The sequence below is a fragment of the Megalobrama amblycephala genome, linkage group LG22 (assembly GCF_018812025.1).
Source record: "Megalobrama amblycephala isolate DHTTF-2021 linkage group LG22, ASM1881202v1, whole genome shotgun sequence".
NCBI lineage: Eukaryota > Metazoa > Chordata > Actinopteri > Cypriniformes > Xenocyprididae > Megalobrama > Megalobrama amblycephala.
Genome location: NC_063065.1, coordinates 17,212,669 through 17,228,974, shown reverse-complemented (window position 1 = coordinate 17,228,974; position 16,306 = coordinate 17,212,669). Strand labels below are relative to the sequence as shown.

At 37.3% G+C, this 16,306-nt stretch overlaps 1 protein-coding gene across 1 annotated transcript in view; it reads right to left on the bottom strand.

The window, feature by feature from the left end:
• Window positions 1-1,466: 1,466 nt before the first annotated feature.
• Window positions 1,467-16,306, bottom strand: part of pip4k2aa (phosphatidylinositol-5-phosphate 4-kinase, type II, alpha a) — a 40,471-nt gene continuing 25,631 nt past the window's right edge. Inside the window, 8 exon segments of the mRNA XM_048174034.1 lie at window positions 1,467-4,518; window positions 6,456-6,559; window positions 7,234-7,282; window positions 7,284-7,475; window positions 7,609-7,722; window positions 14,826-14,864; window positions 14,952-15,098; window positions 15,217-15,369. Coding sequence (XP_048029991.1) covers window positions 4,438-4,518; window positions 6,456-6,559; window positions 7,234-7,282; window positions 7,284-7,475; window positions 7,609-7,722; window positions 14,826-14,864; window positions 14,952-15,098; window positions 15,217-15,369 — 879 coding nt within the window. The 3' untranslated portion in view covers window positions 1,467-4,437.

Below are 16,306 nucleotides of genomic sequence, written 5' to 3'. Positions count from 1 at the left end.
ATGTTATAGTCTTCAACATTGAAGTTGTATATGAGCGCTCTGGCTCTTTATTTACTTAAGTTTTACGTGTCAAGTATAATGGCTTTGGGGAACAGGCCTCAAAATTAAAGGGCGGGAATTGTGCCCTAACGGGCGTATTTAGAACTTAGAACTTTAGAACACACTGTCCTGTGACTTTTGACCCTGGCCCTTAAAAATCGTATAACAGATGATATCTTATATAGAATTTTACGTTATCAAATTCTAATTTAGTCTATTATTTATTGTAAGTATTATAAGCATTTCCCGTACAGAGGTTGTTGCCTGGTGCTGAATTCGTGACTTTCCCTGGGGGTGAGATGAACAAACTCTTTAGAGTCTACACAATCAGTTGTCATATTCATAAACGCATCGGTTTTCACATCACTTACCTCAAAGAGAATCCAGATGTGTTCGTGGACACATCTTTTTAATGTTCTAGCCTATGTATTTGTACATAAATCAGTTGTCTGTGCGCTTATTCGCTGAGGTTGGTGTTACCATTCCATATTTCTTCACTTAACATTTACATAATGTTTTCAAGCTTAGAATACAATTTATTATCGACCAACGAACTGGTAAAAGATGAGCACTCGGCACAAGTCCTCCCCCCCCCCCCCCCAAAACAATAGGATGTCTGTCTTGAATGTAAGTCTGCAATCAAGGTAGACGCCATTAGGCATTGTTTTTAGCGAATGAAGGATAAACATGAACAATAAACATCACCCTTTTCAGCATGTTGGACTGTCGTAAGCTCTTGACACGTCCGTTTTCAATTTTGACGCCAATGTTTTTGTTGAAAGAAGCAATCTCAGTGTTTCTTCAGCTAAATCATGGACGCATGCAGGTAAACAAAAGTACGACTTAAGGCACAAGTCTATCTTTAAATTCAGTGTGGCGTTTACTGTGCATAGCCTAATGTCAAATAAGCCATATACACCGAGATTTAATAATGATACTCTCTGTGTAAGTATATATATATATATATATATATATATATATATATATATATATATATATATACACACACACACATACACAAGCAAATGTCATTATATATATCTAGATTAAAAGCGCATAAATGATAATATATATATATATATATATATATATATATATATACACACACACACACACACACACACAACACACACTAGTCAAATGTCATATATAGTATATAATAGGATTTCTTAATTGATGATTATTCTTAGGTGCGCTTTTTGTACCTTTTCTTCAGTCTTCATTTTATTTTGTCTGTTCTTTGTTTTGCAGATATTTTAAAAAGCGCTTTACATTTAAGCATTAGTCTACTCATTTATTTATCGAGTAAACTGTACAACTGCATGCATGTTAATTATCAAGCTTTCATAATTTGCCAATCCAATTCTTTGCGTGACTCTTATTAACTTAATTTAAAAGAGCAGAAAACATGATGAGACGTTGCAGCATAGATTGCAGACAAAGTGCTTTATTGTTTTGAGCAATGCTTATGGAATGGAGTGTATATCGGTTTACATCATAACACATGAGACAGCCTCCCCTTTGGTTATTCTCAACAACAGCTTTTAGACTCGTATCTGTGAGTGTGATGCAGATTATACCAGCGATTCTCCATCACTCTATTACCATCACTATCTAGATTAAAACAGTCACAAACGAGGGGATTTTTTCTTCTTTCAATAAGCCTGTAAACCTGCATATTCAAATAAAATCCATCCGAACGCGTCATTCATAAATGTTTAGAAAATAAAAATCGAATTGCTAAAAAGTACATGACATTTCTTTCTCCAAAGCTTATGCGATGATTTAATGCATCAATGAACACAATGCTTTTGGCAAATGAAGAACATGATGGAGGGCTTTTGTAAAAGGCGTTAAGTGAAGCTGTATCTTATAGCACTTTTCACATTTAGTGAAATTCACATATATATCGCTGCGTGTGAATCCAGAATCAGAAGCTGAAGCGATGCTCTGATGACGCTATCAAAGTCTGCCGCTAAAACAGCCTCTTTTGTCATGCCCATGTTGTTGTTTTTTGTTCTTTGTGAATATTACAACCAAGACGACAAGGGTTTGTTTTCTTCCCCAATGAGAACAATAAAAAAATGCTTCTTTTCCCATTGTGCAATGGTTTCCCAAGGGCACAAGCAGCGCTCAGTTTATTAAGAAAATGAAACACTAACCAAGGACGCTGTAACATTGGTGCCGGATAATACTTCCAGATAAAAATGCTTTGAGAAAGCCTGAACACAATTTACAATTAACACTATAACAAGAGCCACACCTACTCATATCAACAAATTCACAATGCACACTCTTGTCCAAAAGGCTTTGCACATAGAATTAGCCAGTCAAGGAGAAATTGTGACCTTTTCAGTGTTGTGTTGTTGTGAACATAAAGTATAATGTGTTGTATCCATTTGAAGCAACAGCACATTTTAAAACATCAAAACACCAAAAAAAAAAAAAAAAAAAAAAAAAAAACAACACTGAAAATATCAGATTTTTTTCAACAACCACCCTAATATTAGAAAATAACATTTTACTTCTGTTTGAAAAAAAAAACCAAAAAAAAAAAAAAAAAAGATTAAAAAATACAGAATTAAATAATTTGGAGTAAAAAGGCACGACTCTTGCACAGTGTATACATTGAAAACACAGTATAAAGCAGGTATGGGACCATCTTAAAAAAAATAGACCTGGGGTGGGGGGATGGGGGGTTTAGGGCAAGGGGGAAAATTAAAATATGACCAAGCATGGAATATACACCATCTCTGGGCTAAACCAGACTGAACACTAAAAAATAATGCAACATGCATTTTTTTTTTCTCTTTTTCCTTTCTTTTTTTTAGACAGTACTTGTGTTGTATGATTTAAAACAGTAACATTCTTCATTTATCAGAACACCGAATCACAGAGTGGTGCTTTAAAATTCTGGTGGATTAAAATTCAAATGTAAAAATGTGTGCAAGTGATCAAAAAGTCTAAACCAACATAGGATGAGGCGGCTTTTTTCTTTGAATTAGAAAAGTTAAGGAACAAATGTTAATCTCTAAGTCATATTACCTGCTTCTAATTCAATGCCATTTATAAAAGTATTCTCCTCTGTTACAGGTATTATGTTTCCCTTGTAAATACCACTGCTGAACCAACAGGATTCTGTGAACATTTTGGTTCCATTCATCATGTGCAAAATATACAACGTTTCATCTATTTTGCTGCCAATTTGAACGTTCAAAAGAATTTCGAACAAAATTCACAAGACATATACACAATTTTTAAAAAAAAAAAAAAGAGGGGGAAAAAAAATACACAAAGCACCCCTTCCCCAAACCTCCATGGAATACTGAAACAACACAAAACGGTGTGTCCTGGTACGATGCAAGAGGTAAACTATGTTTTGTCTGCTGAGAACAAGCGTATGCGTGAGAACACGTGAAACTGCAAGGCTGCGTTGAACAGTGCCTCATAGTGCTATCGCTGCAGCTCATAACAGACCGAGTGATCCTAATAAAAAGTGCAACAGTTTAAGGTGCTGATGGCAACTGAATCACTAATGTAACAGAATTCACTGATGACTGAAGAGAAACCACTGATCCTGCTGCCTCAGTGTCTTCATTCTCCCTCCTGTCAAGTTGCTGCAAAACGAAACAAAACAAAAAACAAACAAAAAAACCAAACGAAATACCTACCGGAACCTTCGCCTCTATTTCAAACGCTTTGCCTCAGAACACTGAAGGAACATGCAAAACAGTCAGATTCATCTGTCTGTCCACACAAGGCAAGTGGGGGGCGATGGGTCCTCCTTTTGTAAATGGCTCAAAGAGCGTTTCTTGTTAGTCTGTCCAGAGCAGGAAGAGGACCATGCGAGTAAGGAGAGTTAGTGAGCGGGTGCCGTGGTGTCAAGTGCTTCAGGTGCCTCTCCGCGAAGCTGTTGACCTCGGTGGTGTAAAGCAGAACGGGCAGCCAAGGGTTGCATGATGTGAGTTCAGGTAGGAGATGTGATGAATGATTTCAGTGAGGGTCCAAATGAGAAGTTCTGTTTTGGCCTCCTTTTCCAGAGACCTAATTCTACTAACTGAGCCACAGACCATCACATGCGCTCTCTTTCCTCTCGCCGTCCTCTTCCACTTTAAAAGGCAAGAAAAGTATCAAACGGAACAAACAAGAATAAGGGGCATGCATAAGAAAGCAGTAAAAAGCCCTATCCCCCCCAAAAAAGGTATAATTGTTGTCCTTTTCCATCACTCATGGTCCCATATAAACAAAGAACGAATAGATGAAAATCAAAATGTAAACGAATGGTGGTTGTAGCTGCTGTAGGGGTGCCCCCCTGTGGCAGAGCAGGCGAGTGAGTGTTCTACACCCCTCTGCTGGCGTCCCTCTTCATCCCTGTGGACTCAGCTCAGCTGCCTCGCACTAGGGCAGAATGGTAGTGATGAAATCGTAGAATCTCTTCGAGTACTGCTCTGGATTCACGGTGGAAATCTCTGCCCCAGCCTAAGACCCCCAAAAAACAACAACAACAACAACAACAGGAGGTTGATACCTTGATAAAAGCTATAAAAGGTTTCAGTCGTGCATACACTCTAGAGAGCATAAATGATGAATGAGATGACTGAGAGAAATACCCGAAATAATCCTCTGTACAGTATTTCTGGTACAAAAAAATGTATTTTTTCTATCCATTCTTACGCTGTAATAGGGGTGGGACAAAATATCGATATGGCGATATATCGTCATCCTTCTCTGTGCGATACGAGAATCGTATCGCTGCGCCAAATATCGATATTTTAATTTAAAAAAATAAAGCGCTATATATAGATTTCTTTGCTCAAAGCGTCCTGCATCACACATCGCCGCAGATCTCTTCAGCAAGCTGACGCGCAAACGGCCGCATATGAAAGTGAAAGTAAGTCGCAGACGCATAACACACAATTATCTTCATTAAAAGTAATGAGACCTTATACCAGTGCTGTTGCCGCTCTCTCCTATTGCAGTCTTTGATTTTGAAATTAACTGATGGTCAATAAAATGCACCTCATATTTCTTGCTTTCGGTGACGTGAACTCTATTAAATGTACATATAAGATCGGATTTATCCATTAACCTGCACTTAACCTTTTCACGTGCATTTTGTTTTCATATTAAGACCAATATCGCGATGTATCATTATAGGATTGTCTAGCGATATACTGATTATCGCAGAATCGCTGACTCGCGATATTATCGCTATCGTGAGCCATTTATCGTGATCGTATCGTATCGTGAGGTACCCTCCGATTCCCACCCCTATGCTGTAATAATGTCATTTTTTTATAGAAAAAGACAGTAAAAACCTGTTAATTGGTTACATTACCTTAGCATATACAGTGAACATCATCACATTATATGTCATTTTACTAAAAGTCAAATTTATGGTTTTTAGACGTAAAAACTATGTATAGCTATATTATTTATAGTTTAAAAAATAACAGTAAAATGACATTCCCAGAAGACTCTGCATGACATCATGTATGATTAAATATGTTTCATATAAACAGTTTTGTTTATTATTATTTTTGTTACTGGTAATGTACATCAGGGTGTTTTTGTCTTGAATTTTCTGTTATTTAGTGAATGTTTATTGCATTATTTTAGTGCCATATGTTACCCTGCTGGCATTTCTTAATCATCTACCATCTACAGTAAAACCAAAAATTATTCAGACATTTTTGATATTTTTTTAATATATATTTACTAGTGGGTACAGGACACTATAGTTCATTTATGTAAGTGAGGATAGCAAAATAAACTGTGACATATTATACCCAAACATTCTTCATACAGTGGTCTACCAGTAAAATTGAACCAAAAAATATTCAGACACTTTGACCTGACCATGTTTTGCTTAAGTGTTATCTGACATAATTAAGATTAATTTTTTCTGACAGTTTAACTCTCAGATCTTGTCATATTTTATTACCATTTTTTTATTTTATTTTAGTAATTAAACTGTATTAATGAATGAAATGTTCATGGTGTATGTACAAATATGGGCCATGTTTTATAGGATGAATTCTCATTCATTATTTGGCTTTCTATTTTACCACCTATATTATTATGCTGGTTCATCAGTACATTTTAAGGTAAAAAGCAGATTTTGGTACTTCAAGTAGCTTGGTACAGTAACATTATAACTTAATGAAATGCACAGTTATAAGTTATAAGATACACAGGCACCAACATGCCATCCCATAATACCGGAAACATTGTCAATGTTTTTTTGTTTGTTTTTTTTACGGTTAATTTCTAGCTGCCTTTTTTTTTTTTTTAACCATAAATTTAAAAGAATATTTTTTTATAGTGATATAACTCTTCATATTAAGAAAATGAACATGTATAAAAAAAAAAGAAAAAGTATTTTCAAATTTTATTTCATTTCTGAAAGCACTCACCCCATGCTTTACCGTCTTGGCTGCGTGAGCAGCCTTTTTCTTGGCATCATAATGCTGCAGGATGTCAATAACAGCCATAAAATACACCTCCTTTCTGGGAGAATCTGGGGGAAAAAAGTTTTGCAATACATTTTCATAATATAACATAGTAAGAAAAAAAAAAAAGTAGGATGGGTCTTAGCTTATCAATCATGATTTGACTGGATTGTGAATGGTGTCCGTTCCATACCAGCATGGAGGCAGAACAGAATGTTTGACTATTAATATTATTTTCACCATCTGCCTCTCTTGATAACATCACCCAAGATGGAAACGTATTAAATTTTGATAAAAGCTTAGAGGATTTTTAGAATATCATGCATAGATGAAGCGTTCACAAATAACAATAAGAACATGCATTCAAAAAGGAAACAGGCCCAATTTTGATTTCATTCTACTTTAAGGTCCTCATTATAAAGAAAAACATGTGATTTGTTATATAGCATATGTTCAATAAAGCAATAAGCCCCAAGAAGCTGAGGTTCACAGTGAATTTAGAACAGCTAAGGGGCGCTGTTGAGCTCTTCTAAATTCACTGTAAACTATGGCTTCATGGAGTTTATTGATTTTATAAAATGGTTAGTTCATAAAAATATTTAATTTAATGATGTCACAGGTGTTTGTAGAGTAATTTACAATGGCTTCAAAAGCAGCTCAACCTATTTATCATATACAGTGGAATATCTGCACAGGGACCCATTTCAATAAGACAGCACAAAAGCTTCTTTTCTCCACTCACTGTCATGGCTTTTGATGGCATAGACGTCAATACTGGGGTCGAAGTCTCCCTGGTGAGAGTGGTTTAGTGCTGTCTAGGGTGTTACTGGGACTGTCAGGAGGCGTTCCGACAATCCCTCCATCACTCTCTCCTTCCTCCTCTCCCTCATTATCCTCACTCTCCACCTCCTCTTGTTCTGCCCTCTCCACATCATGGATCCCAACCAGAAGACTGTAGTCCATCAACTTCAGCAAGGCAAGGAACTAGACAGAGATGAGGGGAAAAAAGAACAACAGATGGATAGAAGAGGGAAAGAGGAAGTGCACAAGATAAATGAGTCATTGTGTCCGTACCAGGCAGACAGAGTGAAAAAGCTAATTCTTCTGAATCGTTTACCTCCACATCCTTTCGAAGCTTATCGAGGAATGTTTTCTTACTCTCCTCATCAATGTATATTTTCTGTCCATCGTTGATGAAGTCGTTGTCTTTGTACGTAGGGAGTTCTTTAGCCTGGTAAAAAAGAGAGAAACAGCATTTAGTGTGCTAAAGATGCTCTCTTACACTTACAGTAAAGAGACTATTTTTTAAAGACACTATAAGAGATTCATCATTAACATTAAAATAAATTCAGGTCCTGACACGCTGGTTGTGTCATGTAATATCATGCAGCACAGCAGGGGGTGCTCTAGACTCACAAAACAGAGGCTGTTTGGTGTGTTCAGATGCATGTAGTGTCAAGGGACCCTTATATGAACAAATGAGACAACAGCCTAACAGTGTGGCTGATTTAACTGATCTACAGTGGGTACAGAAAGTATTCAGACCACCCTTAAATTTTTCACTCTTTGTTAAATTGCAGCCATTTGCTAGAATCATTTAAGTTCATTTTTTTTCCTCATTAATGTACACACAGCACCCCATATTGACAGAAAAATACAGACTTGTTGACATTTTTGCAGATTTATTAAAAAAGAAAAACAGAAATATCACATTGGTCCTAAGTATTCAGACCCTTTGCTGTGACACTCATATATTTAACTCAGGTGCTGTCCATTTCTTCTGATCATCCTTGAGATGGTTCTACACCTTCATTTGAGTTCAGCTGTGTTTGATTATACTGATTGGACTTGATTAGGAAAGCCACACACCTGTCTATATAAGACCTTACAGCTCACAGTGCATGTCAGAGCAAATGAGAATCATGAGGTCAAAGGAACTGCCTGAAGAGCTCAGAGACAGAATTGTGGCAAGGCACAGATCTGGCCAAGGTTACAAAAAAATTTCTGCTGCACTTAAGGTTCCTAAGAGCACAGTGGCCTCCATAATCCTTAAATGGAAGACGTTTGGGATGACCAGAGCCCTTCCTAGAGCTGGCCGTCTGGCCAAACTGAGCCATCGGGGGAGAAGAGCCTTGGTGAGAGAGGTAAAGAAGAACCCAAAGATCACTGTGGCCGAGCTCCAGAGATGCAGTCGGGAGATGGGAGAAAGTTGTAGAAAGTCAACCATCACTGCAGCCCTCCACCAGTCGGGGCTTTATGGCAGAGTGGCCCAACGGAAGCCTCTCCTCAGTGCAAGACACATGAAAGCCCGCCATGGAAGGACTCCAAGATGGTGAGAAATAAGATTCTCTGGTCTGATGAGACCAAGATAGAACTTTCTGGCCTAAATTCTAAGCGGTATGTGTGGAGAAAACCAGGCACTGCTCATCACCTGTCCAATACAGTCCCAACAGTGAAGCATGGTGGTGGCAGCATCATGCTGTGGGGGTGTTTTTCAGCTGCAGGGACAGGACGACTGGTTGCAATCGAGGGAAAGATGAATGCGGCCAAGTACAGGGATATCCTGGACGAAAACCTTCTCCAGAGTGCTCAGGACCTCAGACTGGGCCGAAGGTTTACCTTCCAACAAGACAATGACCCTAAGCACACAGCTAAAATAATAAAGGAGTGGCTTCACAACAACTCTGTGACTGTTTTTGAATGGCTCAGCCAGAGCCCTGACTTAAACCCGACTGAGCATCTCTGTCTGGAGAGACCTAAAAATGGCTGTCCACCAACGTTTACCATCCAACCTGACAGAACTGGAGAGGATCTGCAAGGAGGAATGGCAGAGGATCCCCAAATCCAGATGTGAAAAACTTGTTGCATCTTTCCCAAAAAGACTCATGGCTGTATTAGATCAAAAGGGTGCTTCTACTAAATACTGAGCAAAGGGTCTGAATACTCAGGACCATGTGATATTTCAGTTTTTCTTTTTTAATAAATCTGCAAAAATGTCAACAATTCTGTGTTTTTCTGTCAATATGGGGTGCTGTGTGTACATTAATGAGGGAAAAAAATTAACTTAAATGATTTTAGCAAATGGCTGCAATATAACAAAGAGTGAAAAATTTAAGGGGGTCTGAATACTTTCCGTACCCACTGTAAATTTGTGTTTAGAGATATTCAGAATGGCCTATGAAAGAAATAAGCTTTTAAACAGAGTTAAAAATGTATGTAGCTACAATGAATTGATGTTAATGTAGACCGGCCAACACAAACACCTCAATATGACTCAGCTGTAAGTAATTATTACTTACTACTACTTAATATTTAAGTAATAACTTTTTATGGCTCGTTCGAACTACTGAAAATGAATGTGGGCGAAAATATTTCCTCCGGGGTGGTTTAAACCTACAGAATGAACACACTGCAGCAATTCTTTGTAATTAGTTCATTTGGTACCCTTGCTCCAGACTCCAGTAAAAACCATATTAATGGACTTTAACAGCCTCTACCGTTTGCAGATTTCACAACTTTCAAAAGCAAATATACACCTATCAAACTGTTGTGAAATCTAGGTCATCGATAGTCAAAGTGCGCCCTGCTGGTGGGTTTGAAGAGCATTAGGGAAGGGTATGGTTGAGGAAAGAGCTTCAAACCAGACAACATTGTGAGTGAACACTATATGTAAACAGACATTAGGGCACTGATGAAATGGTTTGCATCCATTACACATTCCCCAGTCTTAGTGTGTGAGATTCATCTGTGTATGTTTTTCAGAAGACAAAACAATATTGGAAATCGTTCCGCCTCTGAAACTAATTTTTGGTCACCAAGCCCACTTATTTTTCAACGTCTACCTTCCAAACACCAGACAGAGAGACCACTTTTCATGAGCTAATCGTTTTCTGACAAATACAATCCAATGAGTATCTTGAAATATGTTGCATTATAGAAGTAAAATGACGTGGCATTTGACTTTAAAAATGAAGTAATGGACTTGAATCTGGCAGGGATGGAGCGAAAGGAGAAATATTTAACCTGCTGCAGGATTGAATTGTACAGTATATGCAAGAATGGTTCTTTTGTTCCTTTCATAAGCCATGGCAGCTTCTATGGCTATTTTCATGGTGTGAAAAAAAAAAAGCAGCAGCAACCACCCCTTCCCCCCCAAAAAAAGACACTTCAGATCTGTTTTTAACATAACTTGTAAAATAAGCAAAAAAAAAAAAAAAAAAAAAAAAAAAAAAAAAAAAAAAAAAAAAGGCGGCTACTAGCATACCACAGCTTTGTGACGAGAACTTGAACTTAAACCTGAGAGAGAGAGGGGATAATATGATGTGCGATTAGGGAGGAACGGCTCTAGCTTGTTTTACGAGAGATTTTGACGTTTTAAGTGAAAAAAATGGCCAGTAAACTTCAAAAACAAAAGTATCTCAATGATTCAAGTCATTGTGTGAATAATAAAATTAAGCATTCAAGCAAAACTAGAACATATAATTGTTTGACTAGCAAAGATTTCTGAGAAAGTTACTTTCCACATTTGTTCTCAGAAAACAGAGCGTGTGAAGAAAATGAACCTTTCTTTCTACTCCTCTTCATGACTTGGCCAGGCAACAAGCAGCTTAATGGTTGCTAAAACAGTGAATTCTCTGAAAATGGGGTGAAGCCTTATATCCTACATATGCGGGACACAGGGCTGACAGCGATGGTCAGTATCCCTGTTAAGCAGTGACCTTAAATTGGCACCGTTTCAACAGTCATGTGTGTAAAGCTGCCTTTGGCCTGTAATAGAACAGCAGCAGGTTCAGCATTTATTCAAAGAGTCGAGAATAAATAGGAAAGCACTGTATGCCTAATCCATGTGGCAGATGAGAAACAGACTACAAAAAATAATTTCCTTAATCAGAACTTGTCTAGTTTTCCGATGTATAAATACCTAAACATTTTAATAGCAAGATAATTGACTTGAGATGCAAATGATAAGACTAGTTTTCAGAATATATATTATAATTCCATTTATATAATTTGCTATATGTAAGAACAATAAAGATATTTTCTCAGAAATCAAGGCTATTATGCTTCAAGTACATTTTTATTTAATCTTTGATCTAGTCTATTAAAAATTAAATTGTTTTAAAAATTGTTCCCAAAAAATCCTGAGTGCTGATCAGAGTTGTTGAAACATTATATGTATGCAGCTGCATTGAAGAAGAAGTTAGAATCTTCACTTTTATCCTCCTCTAAAACTGCTTTTGGAAAACAGGGATGGCTTTACACACCATAGAAAGTGTCCAGGGATATGCAAGGGATTAGGGTCTACGGTCCTGTGACAGAATAAAAGGATTAAAATAGGAGTCAGGTAACCTCATGCCCCTCAGTCCACCAATGGGCCATCTGTTGTTCACCTCACAGGCCTCTGGGCCTAGAGTATATAGAGTACTGTGAAAAAGTCTTAGGCACGTTAGTATTTGGTGTGACCAATCTGCATTTAAAAAGTCTTTTTTCCTGGGTACACTTGCACATAGTTTTTCAGGTAGTTTTGCAGGTAGGCTTCTTCAAGTGTCTTGGAGACATCGACAGTTCTTTTTAATGGTGAGATCAGTGGCCGTATTCACAAAATGTTTTATCTTATGACTAAGAGTTCTCCTAAATAGCAGTAAAAGTTCTTAGCCAAGAGTTTTCTCTTAAAACCTATTCACAAAGCTGCTGATACAAACTTTTATTGAGGAATAGAGAGAAATCTTTAGATAAAAGAAAGGGCAGGGTTGACCTTGTTGCTATGGATGTCAACACGCTTACTAACTATGCCCACAGTGATTGGCTGATAGGGGTATCTGTTAGTGATTTAATCATAGAAATATTGTATAACAAGGTATCATGTTGCCATATTCAAATAAAGATTTTAAAATAAAAATGTTGTCATATCAAATAAAGATTTTAAAATGTAGGCTGTCACTAATTAAACAAGTATATGTTCAGCTAATTGTCAGCCTCTTACATGTCTGCATCTCGAGAGATTGCAGAATTCAATCTCTCGAGATTCTATATATATATATATATATATATATATATATATATATATATATATATATATATATATATATATATATATATATATATATATAAAAAAATAAATTGGGAGGAGCACGTTTAAATGGTCTATCCAATCAGCTCAAGAGGAGGCATATATATACACTGCCCTCCAAAAGTTTGGAAACGCCCTAGAAAAGTGAGGTTTTGGACAATATTGGCATGAATCCTTTTTAATTTGTGATAAAACTATGAAAACATATTATTATTATATAAACAGTTTATACATAGAAAAAAACTTAAATTTTCAATTCATCAAAATATCCACCATTAGCAGCTATCTGACATAAACTGGGTTCTAATTGGTTCATTGTATTCTAAACTTAATTGGCAATCAATTGTTGAAGCTATTAAGGTGTGCTGACCCAAAAATCTTTTACAAACCTGGGCCAAGTTTAAACCAGTAACCCAGCATCACAGCTGGCAAAGGGGCATGTCTGACTTATATATTGCCATTATTATGTAATCAAAATGAAAATTATTATTGCTGGTCTTCAATGATAATGTCAAGTTACTGTAATGTATTTGCACCAAAAAACGATAAGGAATTTATGCTGATATCGTCCAAAACCACACTTTGCCAGGGGCGTTTCCAAACTTTTGGAGGGCAGTGTATATATATACACACAGCCGACTCACCTAGTTACCTCAACAGTTTTCAGCATCCCTCCGCCACCCCGACTCCTCACTCTTGGCTAGTTCCTATTCCCAGGATACAGGGGGAGTACTCTGGGTTTGGGCTAAATTTCAAGCTTGGAGCCTCTCCTCAGACAGCACGCCAAATATGATTATTTTACTCTTTTACTCTATTCGATCATTTGTAAGTGTGAACTCGTAAAAACAACTGCCACAGGTAATCGGACATTTTCTTCTTATTTATTTATTTGTTTATTTATTTTCAAAAGTTATTTTTGGCATTTTTGCCTTTTTATTACAATAGGACAGTGAGTAGACAGGAAGCAAAGTGGAAAAGAGAAAGACAGGGGTGGGCTCGGGAAAGATCCATGAGCCAGAACTCGAACTCATGTCACCTGAACTGCCCACAAGGCTATAATTCTTATTTAATTATATATAACTTGACCGCAATATTTTATTCTTCATCATTCAATACATTTTGCCTGTACATAAATGATCTATAAATCAAAACATTTATTGCATTTATGAAGAAAAGACTCAGCACCCAAAGCTCTATTGCCTCAATGGTGTACAGTGTCTTTAGGCGGACCTCTAAGCTGGATTGTCAGCAACATTCATTTTAGGACTGTTTGTGATTTGGTCTTAGTGAGAGTCCTCTTGACTACTCCTAACTTTTCACAGAATTAGGAGCTAGTTTTAGTGCTAAAATGCTTTTTGAAATACGCTTCCTAAATTTAGGATTGACACAGCCATTATTTTTAAGATTTTCTCTTAAATCGGCAAGTTAGGAGCTACTTTTAGCCTTAAGATGTTTTGTGAATACGGCCCCAGATCTCCATGTGGAGCATACCGGCTGCCATCAGACTCCTTGTGCATACAAAAATCTCACTGGATTATTACAATTAATGGCAAAAGGAATGCTTGGAAATGTGAACTGATATTTCCTACTGACACACTACAGCAAAAGATATAAATAACTGACTTAAAACCAGTTGGTGAAAATACTAACGTGCCTAAGACTTTTGCCCTCTACTGTTTACGTGTGTTTTACTTTTAATCTCATAACACTAAACATGTGTACAATGCACTATGAATGACAGACAATAGATACTTTGGGCTAATAATACCAAATAATACACAGACACATGGAATTACAAGGATAAGTGGCTAACTGTTAACATATATCTTCTTTGTTAAGTTCTAGTACTTTCTGATGACTAACAGTCAAACAGCCTGTCATTAAATCTTTTTATTTACAGCCGCAGTGTTGATGCTACTGCATCTTACAGCCTCTTGGTTTAATCTCCATAGCTTAAAAAAGCACCATGGACTTTGCTTCACCTTGACACACTAAGTATAGGATATATCTACATCTGTGCACCCGATAATCACACAGACGATCTAAAATCAGCACGCCTCACTCTCATACTCACTCTCTGCTTCGAAGTAAATTAAGGTGCTTGAAGTGACAAATAATTAGCCACTACAGAAAAAACCATCTTTAAGAAACACACAAGCAAAGAGACTTGACATACAATATACTTTGAACACAGAAAACTACTCTTGACTGACATAGGAAAGCAATATATTCCCATAAGAATTTAGTTTGAGGGTGAAACTGACCTTTTCTTTGTCACTTGCCTCTCTGGCAACGGTAGATCCCTACAGATAAGAAAAATTGAAACATGTCAAACCATATCATAATCGTCATCTCGTTTGACTTTGCCACTCATTTTTCATAATCCTTACCTTCAGGTCATATTTCTTATACACAGACAACCGGTGGCTGAACACGTTGCGTGTGACTATCATATAAGTCTCGTCTCCGTCTACAGTAAGGCGGTACATGCCTAGGAACTGTGGCAGCAGTGTGGTACCATGACATTCCACAATATACTGTAGCGAGAAAAGACCTTATAACCATCTTACTCATGATAAATGTGCATGTAAATTTAAAAGTTATTGGTAAAACATAACGCTTGTATGGAGAATGTGTGAGCTTTTGTGTTCACACCTGGTGGTACTTCTTGAGGATGTTGTGCATCTCAGCCACGTCCTCGCTGCTTATGGTCTTGATGACGTACCTCTTGTCGTAGGAGGTGTGGAAGCGAGCACCACTACGACCCTGAGCTTCACTGACGAGGGGCGCGCTACGGGTCAAAGAGTTCTGCCAACACACATAGGAAAGAGGAAGAGGTCTTGTCATATGTAATACACACAAAGACTGATGTGACTGAGAGAGACTTTTTAACACTTTCATTTACAGGTCCTTGTACACGGAAGTGAGATCTCAACATCATCACACTGAATTAGAAGTGAATGGTAATTTAAAGCAGAAAAGTTGAAACAGATGGTTGGTTTTTATGCTAATTTCTCTTACCATCTCAAACTAGCATCTGTTCAACTTTGTATATATTTACGCATTTTCTTTAAGCACATTTTCGCAACCACCAATGTTTATTAGCAATTGATTAACACCATAAAACTGTTGATCTAAAAAGCAGTAGTTTTCCCCTTTTCAACCCAATCTGGCCCTGTTACACATTACAGTTCTGAGCCAGAAAAACAGCACACAATCTACAGAACACACATGCTGGTTTCGATCCAGGAACCAACCATGTCATTATCCAAAAAACAAGATAACATAATCACCATAAAAGTTTTCAAAGCAAAAACAACTCAGACTGGCTAGACGGATGCAACAAAAATAAATAATTGCTATTAATTAACCTATCAATACAAAGGGCCGCATCATATACCCGGCACAATGCGGCATGACGCAAGTGTTTTTTGCTAGTTTCAGCCCGACGCAGTTATCATTTTTATGTTCTGTGCCACGTTGTTAAAATAGCAAATGCATTTGAGCCCATTTGTGCTGGTTTCTGGTCTGAAAACGCGGTGTGTTCAGGCGCATTGTTGGTGCGTTGCTATTTTGAGGCAAGTGAAATAGACTGCACCATTGACCAACTGAAACCTAGTCTAAAGTCAATGGAGCAAAAAATTTTTTTGTTATTTAAAGAGCATGTTAGTAATATGCACCTTTAGGCAGAAACAATGCATGTACACTCTGCTTATTAACACACACAGGGACGCGAAGCAGCACA